Below are 12,912 nucleotides of genomic sequence, written 5' to 3' on the forward strand. Positions count from 1 at the left end.
GAAAGTGGAGAAAGAAGGCAAAGAAGACCCAAACCGCCCAAGCCGTTGGACTGGCCAGTTTGAACCTGATGGGAAAATGACTAAAGCCACTTCCACACATTTATCAAGGATATATCCCACTTGCTACATATGTCCATTTTCTTCCCTTGGAGAGTAAAAAAGAAGGGAAATATTATTTATTGGATATATGTATTAAAAAGACTTTAACATTTCAGGAACCACCAGTCACTTTATCACTTTCTTTAGTTTAGTTTAGTTTAATTTAGTTTTATTTCTCTCTCTAGAAAACTTTTCTCTCTTCCTTAAGAAGAGAGATTTCAACTTCAAGGCTGCCAAGATCTTAATTTTATGCTCCAAATCTGAGGAGTCAGTGTCATCATCCCAATCATAAGGATTGAACTTGAGATCTTTTATTTGATTAGAACATCTTTTGCCAAGAGACCCTTGAAGATCAAGACCAGGGCATAGATCAAGCTCAAGTGATTCGAGGTGGGGGCAGCCATTGAAAACTGCTTCGAGCGCATGATTTCCCATCCGCTGATTGGAATGTTGGAGACTGCGCAAATTAGGCATCGTTTTTCCAATCGCTACAGCATGCTCAGAAAATTCTATATAGTCATACCAAAGATTGTCATGTGAATGATTTTAACGCGGGGCAAGATATGCCAATGCTTTCAAAATCTACGACATTGAGCGGAGGCATCTTAATAATGTGCAACTCTTCCAATTGCGGAAATTTTATTATTGCTAGAATCAAATCACGACTAGCTGGATAATTATACTCTCCGACATCAAGACGTCAAAGCTGGCTTGATCTGTCATAAGCAATTCCATTAATCAGACATCTAAAATCAACTAAAGCAGAATTACCTTTTGGTAAGTCACGATAGCAAAAATTAAAAAGGGGGGGAGGGGGGAGAATGAAAGAATCATACCGATCGGCTATATAGTTTAGCAACACATCCACTCTATAAGCAGCAATCTTTAGGTCGACAAATTGTCCCTGGCTACGATCCATTGCGCAACGGCAAATGTTCTTAAATTTTTCAACTTCACGGTTAAAGTGAAAGTTAGCATATTTAAGGAGCTCATAGCGTCGAAAATCCATATCAATGACGCGCCACATGGAGGGATTCTTGCAGATTCTCCACCATGTGCTACAAACATTCTGTGCACATTCGACGATCTCTTCATCATCCAACCTTTTCAGGATATTCGTCGTCAAATCATCGGGCAGTTCGATCCATGGTGGCGATGGTGGAGATGCCGCCGTCGCAACTGGAGGTCTGGTTTGGATCATCGGAGCGCTGGATTCGGATTTTGTTTCCCTGCTGGTGGGTGATGATATAAATGGCTCCTCGTTCAACTTATGACCCTTCATATTCCTATATTTAATTGCTATAAAGATACTGTCAAGCTTCTCACGACCTCTCTGATTCCTGATTTTAATTACTAGCACAAATGTCAAATTTCATAAATTAGTTACTATAACGCTTGATTAATAATGGATCTAGAATCATCCCAATCTTCATAATCAAAAACACGAAATGTCATTATTAATCGGTTTCAACTTTCAAGTCATTTTACAAAATTTGTATATGTATTCATCGATGAAGGTGTTCACTTAATATCGTATATCCATATTCTAGATATATGTTTACAAGTCAAGAAGTTGAGACGACGCACACAATCAAACAAAATCACGTAGCCAAACTTGAGCTTCTGAATCAAATGTGCAAAAGTTAAAGATGGCATAGATCAGAAAGAATACTTAAAATTAGAGATTCAGATCTTTTATTTGTTTAAAACATCTTTTGCCTAGAACCCCTTGTAGATCAAAACTACCGTAGTTTGGACAATTTTTAAATGTTGAGACGAAAATAGGAGTAATAAAAAAGAAGAGTAGAAATAGAAAATTTCAAAAATCCCTTATTCCAAAAAATTTGAAGATCAGCTAATTTAATCCTAAATTCTGAAATCTTTCATCTCTCTTACTTAGCAATCATGAAATTGAACTATTGTATGTGGATGGAGTGAGTATATGTGTCCCAAATTGGTTATTGGGCGGTGAAAATTGTAATAGGTTGCAAATTAAAATAAAATAAAATAAGTCACATGAATAATTGTACGCCTACTACACATGAACCATAATGTACACAATCGAGCATAATCGTGAAGCTAAAAGTTAAAGCATAGGTTTCGCATACAATCGAACAGAACTGAGAAGCCAAAATCAATGTCAGACAGACGGTGAGCCATCTCATTAACCCGAGTCCAAACAAAACCCATAAAAATTAATGGAGCTAAAACACTTGACTTAAATATGGATTATGGAGTATATAATTGCTGTTGCGGTAGTGTTTAGCAACAAACTTACATGCCAATTTAGGTAACTGTCGATTTCAGAAGGCTCAGAATGGAGCCTAAAATCTTTAATTCGGTCAGAACATCTTTTTGCTAGAGTCCCTTATAGATCAAGACCGGTGCATCCACTGAGATCAAGTGATTCGAGGTGGGGGCATCCATTAAGAATCGCTTCCAGACCCTCATTTTCGATATGATGGTCACAGAGTCGGAGATAATGCAGATTAGGCATGTTTTCTCCAATTGCCACAGCATGCCTTGATAAATCATCAAGCATAGCCAAACAGTGGTTATATGTCAAAGACTTCAACCTGCGGCATGAGATGCCAATGGTTTCAAAATCTTCGGGACTCAGCGTTGGCATCATTATAAGGTGCAACTCTTCCAAAAGTGGAAGTTTTTGTATTGCATTAATCAAAACAGTTGGTGATAGTATTTCACAACATTCAAGTGCCATGCATCGAAGCTGACTACATCCGTTAAAAGAGTATAAAATATTTATTATAAGAACACTATATAAAAGTAGGTTGCTCGTTACACTAATTTTTTCTATCTATTTTACTTTATAAAGTCAAATAATTTCTTAATATTCGTACAGATAAAATAAAGTACATTTACATGGACGGAGGAAGTATTAACAAATTAATTAAAGATCAAAAAGATAAAGCAAACGGAAGAATTGTACCGATTGGCTACGTAGTTTGGCAACTCTCCCCCTTCAAAGTAAGGGGCTTTAGCTCGATCAATTGTCCCTGGCTACGATCCACTACCTGTTGAAAAGAGAGAACATGAGTCCCAAGAGCATTGGAAAGAGGATACATGAGTTCCTAGAAGTGTTGGAAAATAGAATAACATTTATTGTGTAGTATAGTTCCTAGAAACATTTATGTCTAGAGTCCTATATATACAATGTATCAAACAAATCAATCCAATGAATTCAGTTATTCAATCCAATATGGTATCAAGAGCAGAAAAAAATCGATCCTAAATTAGTTCTTTGGAACTCAGAATTTTCCTCATCACTGTTCCATACCCTTCCCAAACCAATCAGCCAAGATCCGGCAACAAACCATCCCTATCCAATCTCAGAAAAAACCATACGCAGCCCCTGTTACAAAATAAAAAACACTAAGATCAAGTGAGTACCCCATCCTCAATGGCCAGCAAAACAATTGAAACAGTATCAATTGGAATCAAAGTAGATGGGACAAACTTCCCAATCGGTTCGAAGTTGATGCGCAATGCATTCGGAAGAGTAAAGCAAGAAGAATCCAGGGAGGGGATTTGGAAACCAACCGCCCAAACCCCAGATTCGGGAATAGGCAGCGTGCTCGGCGCGAGACAACCACCACCACAACTCCAGTTCCGAGGAATCCAGCCGCTTCACCAAAGCTCATCGGCGATACCACCGCGAGGGAACTCCAATGATCGAAAGGGAGTTGACAAATCAAAACTCGTCGGCTCCCCGGAATGGTGGGAAGATGGTCACAAATCAAACAAGAACAACACCGGCAAAGGGAAAATCGCCGTTGGGCGAGAAGGAGCAGACGGGGGCTTTTTCCCATCGGGCGACCAGGTGGCCACCGGCGCTGGGAACGATGGCAGCCGTCCAATTAGGAGCTCAGCGGCCGACGGCTGGTGGGGATCTGGTGGGGGAATCGAAAAAGGGGAAGAAGCGGCTAGAGCATCGTATACACGTTCAATCGAAGGTAAAGGGTTTGAGGCTTTGCCCCAAACCCTTTTATTTTCTCCGTCTTTCAATTTGCCCCCCAAGAAAAATGATTTATTAGGAAAAGAACCCCAGGTCACCAAAAAATTGCAAAACAGGCCCTTGAGTCAGGCTTGTCTTCCAAAAACACCCTATATAGAATGTATGAATCGTTTTTCAGTCCTAAATAATGATTTCGATATTTCTGTGGCTTGTAAAGTAAGAAAATCAGAAGTTAGGGATGAAAGGGGATGGATTTTTGATTGTGGTGCAACGGATACTATGTCATACGATAAGGCTGATTTTGGGGAATTAACAAAGTCAAAACGAATTTATATCGAGACAGCGGGAGGGGACCTTGTTCCAGTTGAAGGGGCAGGGACTATTCAAATATCTCCATCATTGAAAATTGCTAATTGCCTTTATGTTCCCACATTATCACAAAAATTGATGTCTGTCTCCCATGTAACAAGAGAACTCAACTGCAGACTCCTAATGCAACCGGATTGTTGTTTTCTACAGGATATTCGGACGGGGATGACGATTGGGCGTGGCACTGAATACCATGGGTTATATTATGTGGACGAGGTAGCTCAAACTGGCAGAGGGATGTTGGCTCACAGACCTACGGAACGAGAAATGTGGTTATGGCATAGGCGGTTAGGACATCCTTCCTTGAGTTATTTAAATATTTTATTTCCGAATCCTCCTAAAAACTTTGCTTTTGAATGTCAGACATGCATTTTGGCAAAAAGCCACAGACAATCTTTTAAATCTAGCAATACTAGAGTTGATTCTGCTTTTTCCTTAATACACTCTGATGTTTGGGGCCCTTCGCCAGTAGTTGGGGGAAATGGATTTCGATATTTCGTCCTTTTTATTGATGATTGCACTCGCATGTCTTGGGTATATTTTCTTAAAAATAAATCAGATGTTTTTTCAAAATTCTCTGATTTCTATACTATGATTTTTACCCAATTTCAAACCAAAATCAAGGTCCTTAGATCCGATAATGGGGGAGAGTATGTCAACACTAAAATGAAAGATTTTTGTGCTGAAAAAGGTCTTATCCATCAAACATCTTGTGCCTACACTCCGGAACAAAACGGGGTAGCTGAGAGAAAAAATCGTGCAATCCTAAACATAACCCGAGCCCTTATCCTTGATTCCAAAGTCCCAAATTTTTTCTGGCCCGAAGCCGTAGCCACATCTGTATATCTCCTCAATCGTCTTCCCACCAAAATTCTCGACCTTAAAAACCCTCTCCAAAAATTATCCACCATGTCTAAAATACCTCCTACCCTGTCCCTCGAACCTCGCATCTTCGGTTGTTCGGTCTTTGTCCATATCCCCAAACATGAGCGTAACAAATTCTCACCCTGTGCAGATAAGTGTGTTTTCATTGGGTATGGGGCTCATCAGAAAGGCTATAGGTGCTATAATCCAAAAACCCGCCAAGTTATCACCACAATGAATTGCACTTTCTTAGAAACTGAATTCTTTTACGCCACCCAACTTCCGAGCCAGGGGGAGACGGAAATAAATATAATTGACTCGATAAGTTGGCTGCCTATGCCGAATAATCACTCCTCTACCGAAGGTCCACCAGAGCCAGCTACATCTGTCGCCGAGCATGCCACGAACACGACCCAACCTATGGAACTAGGTGACACCCCAACAGTACCCGTTCCGATATCTGAGGTAACCGATCTTGAGAACTCTGTTAATATCAGTACTGACAATGTTGCTACAGAAGGAGAAGAGAGAGAGATTATAGATGAAGACACCGGACAGTACATTCGACCTATCCGAAGTACTCGTGGAATTCCACCCAAACGGTACTCACCTGAAAGAACGAGCAGAAGGTCAAAATATCCAGTAGGAAGTGTGGCAAGAGCAAACTTAACCAAACTTGCTAGGGCTTTTGAAGCAGCCCTCTATGGAGAAGAGGAAATCCCACAGACAGTAAAGAAAGCATTAAAAATCAAGCATTGGAGGGACGCAATGATGGTAGAGCTAAAAGCCCTGGAGAGGAATAAAACATGGAAAAAATGTCAACTTCCAAAGGGGAAACGAACTGTAGGTTGCAGATGGGTTTTTACTATCAAACGAAGACCAGACGGGTCCATCGAGAGATATAAGGCTCGCCTTGTGGCTAAAGGTTACACCCAGACATATGGAGTGGATTACTCTGAGACATTCTCGCCCGTGGCAAAAATGAATACTGTCCGAGTATTACTCTCTATTGCAGCAAGCAAAGATTGGCCTCTTCACCAGTTTGATGTAACTAATGCTTTCTTACATGGTGAATTGAAGAAAGAAGTTTACATGGAGGCTCCTCCAGGTTTCGAAGAAGACTTTAAAGATGGGGAAGTATGTCATTTGAAGAAAACCCTGTATGGCTTAAAACAGTCTCCTAGAGCATGGTTTGGAAGATTCACAGAAGCAATGAAGAAGTATGATTATCAACAAAGCAATGCAGATCACACACTCTTCATGAAGAAAAAGGGGGGCAAGCTTGCATGTCTCATAATCTATGTTGATGACATGATTATTACAGGAGATGACTTTGAAGAAATAGAAGCGCTCAAGAAGAATTTGGCCACGGAATTCGAAATGAAAGATCTGGGGGCGCTTAAGTACTTTTTGGGAGTCGAGGTCTTGAGATCAAAGGAAGGAATCTTTATAAATCAGAAAAAATACACGTTGGATCTTCTGGCAGAAACTGGCATGATGGATTGCAAACCTGCAGACACACCGATTGTTGTTAATCATGGACTTCAAATCATAGAAGGAGCTCAACTTGCCGATAGAGAAAGGTATCAAAGGTTAGTCGGAAAATTGATTTATCTTTCACACACCAGACCGGACATAGCATATGCAGTAAGTGTGATAAGTCAATTCATGCACCGACCACAAAGTGACCATCTTGAAGCGGCACTGCGAGTTGTTCGGTATCTCAAAGGTACCTTTGATCATGGAATAATTTTCAGACGGAGTGAACATCTGGATATCCATGGGTATACAGACGCTGATTGGGCTGGAAACCCAGTCGACAGAAGATCCACTTCAGGGTACTTCACATTTGTTGGAGGAAACCTTGTTACATGGAAAAGCAAGAAGCAGAAGGTTGTGGCATTATCAAGTGCAGAGGCAGAATTTAGAGGGATCAGACATGGATTAACTGAGGTACTGTGGCTTAGGAGATTGATGGGTGAACTGGGTTTTTTGTCACAGAAGACGTGTCAAATTTTCTGTGATAATAAAGCTGCAATCAGTATCGCAGGAAATCCAGTCCAACATGATCGGACAAAGCATGTTGAAATAGACAGACATTTCATCAAAGAGAAAATTGAAGAGGGAATTATTGAGTTCCCATTTGTTCAATCTGGAGACCAACTCGCAGACATTCTGACAAAAGCAGTAGGAGCAAGGAATTTTGCAGAAGTCCTTGGCAAGTTGGATATCGGGAATCCCGTTAACCAACTTGAGGGGGAGTGTTGAAAAGAGAGAACATGAGTCCCAAGAGCATTGGAAAGAGGATACATGAGTTCCTAGAAGTGTTGGAAAATAGAATAACATTTATTGTGTAGTATAGTTCCTAGAAACATTTATGTCTAGAGTCCTATATATACAATGTATCAAACAAATCAATCCAATGAATTCAGTTATTCAATCCAATACTACCCAACGACAAGTGTTTTTAAATTCTTCTTCACCCGCAAAACGTCAAGAATCCAAATCAATGACGCGCCACATGGCGGGATTTTTGCAGAGTCTCCACCATAAAGCACACACTTTCTGTGCACTCTTCAATATCTCTTTAGTGTACAGCCTTTGCAGTATATTCCCTGTCAAATCCTCGGGCAATTTGGTCCATGGCGGCGATGGTGGAGACCGAGGCGGGGCTGAGCATGAAGAAGCCTCTTTGGATTTCTTTCTCTTGCTGAGCATCTTTGATTTTTTGAATTCTGTGTTAATGGACATGCTGGTGTATATATTTATTGCTCGGTTTAGAGAGCAATCGGTTCAGCTTCCCACGACCCTTCCTATTCCTTTGTTGAATTATAATAAAAAAATATGAGGTCGATTAATAATTATACCATTTTCAATCATTTATATTAAATTTAAATTAAAAAAATATTTATTCACTTATATTTTATATTTATATATTTTATTTAAATTACATACTAATCAGCGTCAAAATAGGCAGCAGATGCAGCTAATTTTCTGTCAGCCTTAATTAGTGGCAGAGTGCAATAAGTCCGCAAAATGCAGCTGCTCAAGCAGCCTAGGGCCTTACCTTATAGTAGATGGCCTTGGGACCAAATTTATGGGCATCAAAAAATTGAGAAATGAAACTCACAAATCGACAATTGAATATCCATAAATGAAATTCACAAATCGTAGCAATCGAAATCAAACACCTTGAATATTCACAGAGACGATCGAGTTGAGATAGATGTAAACTGCTGAAAAACCAAACTCCAAATACGGTGCCAACCAAACCAATGTAAAAAAAAAAACAAAGTAGCATCATCCTTCACCAACCTAACATAAAAGTGAAGAATCAAAGTCTTAGCATTTTCAAAACAAATAGTAACCACCACCAAAATCTTCAATCCTAGTAAAAATCAGGATCATATTCATAGCCATTATCATCAGAGTCAGAAGCTGTTGATTCATTGTCGTCATACCAATCATAATCCACCTGATCACGTTCAGATTGAGAAGGCTTGATATCGAGAATCAGATCTTTTATTTGGTCAGAACTTCTTTTGCCTAGACCGACTTGTAGATCAAGACCGGAGCATTTCTGAAGATGAAGTGATTCTAGGCTGGTGCAGCCATCGAGAATCGCTTCCAGTCCCTTATTTTCAATCTGAAGTTTAACAAGTCGGAGATGGCACAAGTTAGGCATGTTTTCTCCAATGGCTACTGCATGCTCTGAAAATTCTGCGGGATGAGCATCTCCCAAATGGTTGCTAAATGTGAATGACTTCAACTTGCAGCAAGAGATGCAAATGCTTTCAAAATCTTGCGGATTGAGACTTGGCATCATCGAAAGATGCAACTCTTCCAATTGTGTAAAGTTTTCTATCGCCTCAGTCAAAACAGTTTCTGATACACGATACACATCAAGTGTAAGGCTTCGTAGCTGACTTGATCTGTTGATCGTGGGAAAAGAATATCAACACCAAGAACAAGAGGAAACTTGTAAAAAGAAAGCATGGGAATTATGAAATTTTTATAAAGCTAGGAGTGCTAGAGTAGTAAATAAATAAACAAGAAAAATAATGAGCACAGAAGACATAGCAAAAAGAGAAAATGTGCATCCAACAAGTTAAAAGCCACAAATACTATGAATAAGAATAAATTTAATAAAATATAGCCACACAAGAACAATAAAAACTACTTACAAATACCAACTGCTCAAATTGGAAGGTGTTCCAAGGTATAAGCTAGGTTAAAAAAAATGGAATTAAAGCAAAAAATTTAAACCAAAGACCAAGAATAGTGAGCAAGGAATTGTACCGGTGAGCAGCGTAGGTTAGCAAGTCATCCACTCGAAAACCGGAAAGCTTTAGGTGGAGCAATTGTCCGTGGCTACGATCCACTGCACAACGCCCAATTTTATCGGAATTGTAGCCCGTGCAACGTGCACGATAAAAATCAATAACGCGCCACATGGAGGGATGCTTGCAGACATTCCACCATGTGGCGCACACATTCTGCGCAATCAACAAAATCACTTCAACATCCAACCTTTGCAGGATATTCGCAGTCAATTCATCCGGCAGTTCGATCCATGGCGGTGACAATGGAAGCGGAGGCGCGGATGGGGCAGCCACCGTGGGAATTCGAGGTTCGGTTTGGATCGTAAGCTCGCTCGATTTCTTTCCCTTGTTCAACATCTTCGATATTTAGGGATTAGGTGAATGTTGGAGGTAATTACATTGTGCATATAAAATATTTTATTAATATTTTAATTTAGTATAAAAAATTTTAAATTTACATATTTTATACTCATAATACTAAAAATTTACTTAATACTTTAAATAAGGAGCGTTACGGTGCCACCATAGTTAGAGTATCAACGTACCACCAACCTCGTTCTGCCATGTGACATGCTATCCAACAATATTAGGGGCGTATCCAACATTATCATAGTAAGCGTTTTGGATGGATTTCTACAGATTGCATGATAGTACTATGAGGATTGTTGTGCGTAATGCTGAGTATGATGTATTAGCTATACAACAAAATAACGGTTAAAAAAGCAATCTATCTATATATATACTGCAACTGAAACATTCAATGCCTATACAACAATACTCAACAATCTACACGACAATCCAACTATTACTATCATGCAATCTGTAAACGCATATGAGAGGACGGGATTTTGCACGCGTGTCGTAGGCGCGTGTCCCTTCCTATTCAACAAGATTTATAAGTTCCCACTTTCCAAAATACTATTAATTAGTATATGGTAAGTTAGGGTGTCGAACCCACGAGGAACGGTAGCATCCGTTATGTATTTCCACACTTAGAAGGGTTTGGTGATGCCGCCACGCTCTAAATTGGGGGTGGGAACTAAACTATAAAATATAAATAACACTTAAAGCTAAGATTGTAACTAAACATGAAAATAACATGCAAGTAAACGAAAGCAATTAAACTGAAACGCAGACTGGGCAAGTTGGTAAACTGGGCAACTTAGCAGTGGCGAAAATAAGAATATTTCGGAAATGAAAAGAGAGCAGCAACTTGCATGAGCATCCTAAGTTCAGAAAGCAAAAGGAACTAAGTTAAAAGACTAAGGAAAATAAACTAAGTGATAGCTACTAAACTAAGTCTAGAAACTAGGATTGTGACCCTTAAAAGTGGCTAGACTAATTATTGAATCCTAAAAGCTAAACTAAATAGATGTAAATGGAGGTTGAGTGCAGAAATTAACTAAGCTAAAAGGGCTGCCAAAAGTGAAAAGAAAGCATGTACTTGTTGTCTCCTAAACCTTATTACCCAAGGTGTAAAACCAATGGATAAAAGCCTACAACTAATGGTCCTTTCACTTAACTTCTAAAAGCTGATATCTCTCCTAAATCTACACTAAGGCCACGAAAATTAAGTGAGAGGAATGACTATATGGCTGCTACATAATTAAAATATGCTAGACAAACACAAGATCAACAATTAAACTACCTAAACATGCATTAAAAACACCAAACTAAAAGCTGAAACATAAAGACTCATTAAAGAAGATAAAGAAAGCTTAAGAACACTTAAACATGGTGGAAGAACACTCAAGAACCGAGCTCATCAAACTCATGCAAAATCATACGAAAATGACACCCGACAAGGTGCCGAAAACAAACAACACATGGCTGATTTTTTTGAGACTTTTCAAACTCCTTCTCCACGTTTTTTAACCATAAACTAACTAAGAAAAATGCTTTAGAAACTGATTTTAAAAGCTTGAAAGGATTTTTAACTAAACAAGAACATAAGCAACACTAGAACTAAACAACAAGCTAAAACCGGAAATAAACAAGAGCTAAACTTTAAAACACATTAAATACACAAACACTAACAGAATTACTACTTGAAATGAGCTTTTAAAACAAGAACAACAACAACAACTAAGAGTGAGATTGGTCCAAAAGAACTCCAAAAGCTAAGAACAAGCAACTAGAGAAATAAACACTACTACTAAACTACTACTACTTCAACCCATGATGAACAATGATCTTCGCAGCCTTGAAGTTGAAATCTCTCTTCTTAAGGAAGAGAGAAAGTTTCCTCGAGAGAGAATAAACTAAACTAAAGAGTGATAGATGATTAGTGGTTTGGGGAAAAGCATAGTTAAATATTTTGTTACATTTTTCAAATAAAAGTTATTTCCCCTTTCTCATGCCCTAGGGACGGATGTGGACACGTGTAGCAACAAGGAAGCAGTCTTGTAATTGTGCTCAAGTGGCTCCATGCAGTTTTCCGTCGGGTCCAGCTTGGCCAGGCTGACAGCTTGGGCAGTTTGCCATTTCTCTGATTTTCTTCAAATTCTTGCACTTTTGCCTCCTTTTTGCATCACTCCACTACAAATGCCTTTCTACAATTCCTCCGAACCATATGCTCAATTCCCTGCCAAAATAGCATCTTCTCATGCAAATATTCAACTTATAAGTGCGAAAAGTGATCAAATCCGAGTGACGAAAACTAGCCTATCAGCATACTAAATGAATATTGCTGGATATGCCTAATATTGTTGGATAACGTGTCACATGGTGACATGGCAGTACGAGATTAGTGGTATGTTGTCACTTTGAAAAGGATTGTCATCTTAATACAATTCTATTTTAAATAGTATAAATAATTTTAAGTTTACATATTTCATACTCCTAGTACTAAAAATTTACTTAATATTTCATATTGATACATTCTGTCAATCGTTACTTTTCTATTTTTTTTTATTTGCTTCCTACTTCTCAACTACTTTTTATTTGCTTTCTCTTCTTTCGTGCTATAGTAGTGGAGATATTTTTTTTCCGGCACAAAGGTTATAAAAATTGTATAAAATGAGTTAAGTAAAGAAAGAATAAAATAGTAAATGAAAAAGATAGAGGAATAAAAAGAGAATAAAGTAAGTGAAAAGAAATGTGTTGATTTTTACTAAAAAGAAAAATAACTCTAATATTATGAAATGCATTAAAATAGCAAAATTACTCTAATACTATAAAATAGGGGAGAATACTTATTTAATGGAACAGTTGGATTTTGAGCACTAGATTGTGCTCATGTCCTTAACAGGACCACTCCGACTCCATGCACCTAATGTGCTT

General features: G+C 38.6%; 1 protein-coding gene across 1 annotated transcript; it reads right to left on the minus strand.

Moving 5' to 3' along the window:
- Positions 1 to 8,441: 8,441 nt before the first annotated feature.
- LOC125217762 (F-box protein SKIP19-like) lies at positions 8,442 to 9,987 on the minus strand. Its single transcript, XM_048119290.2, has 2 exons — positions 9,608 to 9,987; positions 8,442 to 9,240 (listed from the first exon to the last, which is right to left on the minus strand). Exons 1-2 carry the CDS (start codon positions 9,985 to 9,987, stop codon positions 8,697 to 8,699), a joined length of 924 nt encoding a protein of 307 aa, XP_047975247.1. The 3' UTR covers positions 8,442 to 8,696.
- Positions 9,988 to 12,912: the final 2,925 nt, after the last annotated feature.

The sequence above is a fragment of the Salvia hispanica genome, chromosome 1 (genome assembly GCF_029641045.1).
Source record: "Salvia hispanica isolate PSC_SH4W2 chromosome 1, Shi_PSC_v1, whole genome shotgun sequence".
In the NCBI taxonomy this organism is placed as follows: Eukaryota; Viridiplantae; Streptophyta; class Magnoliopsida; order Lamiales; family Lamiaceae; genus Salvia; species Salvia hispanica.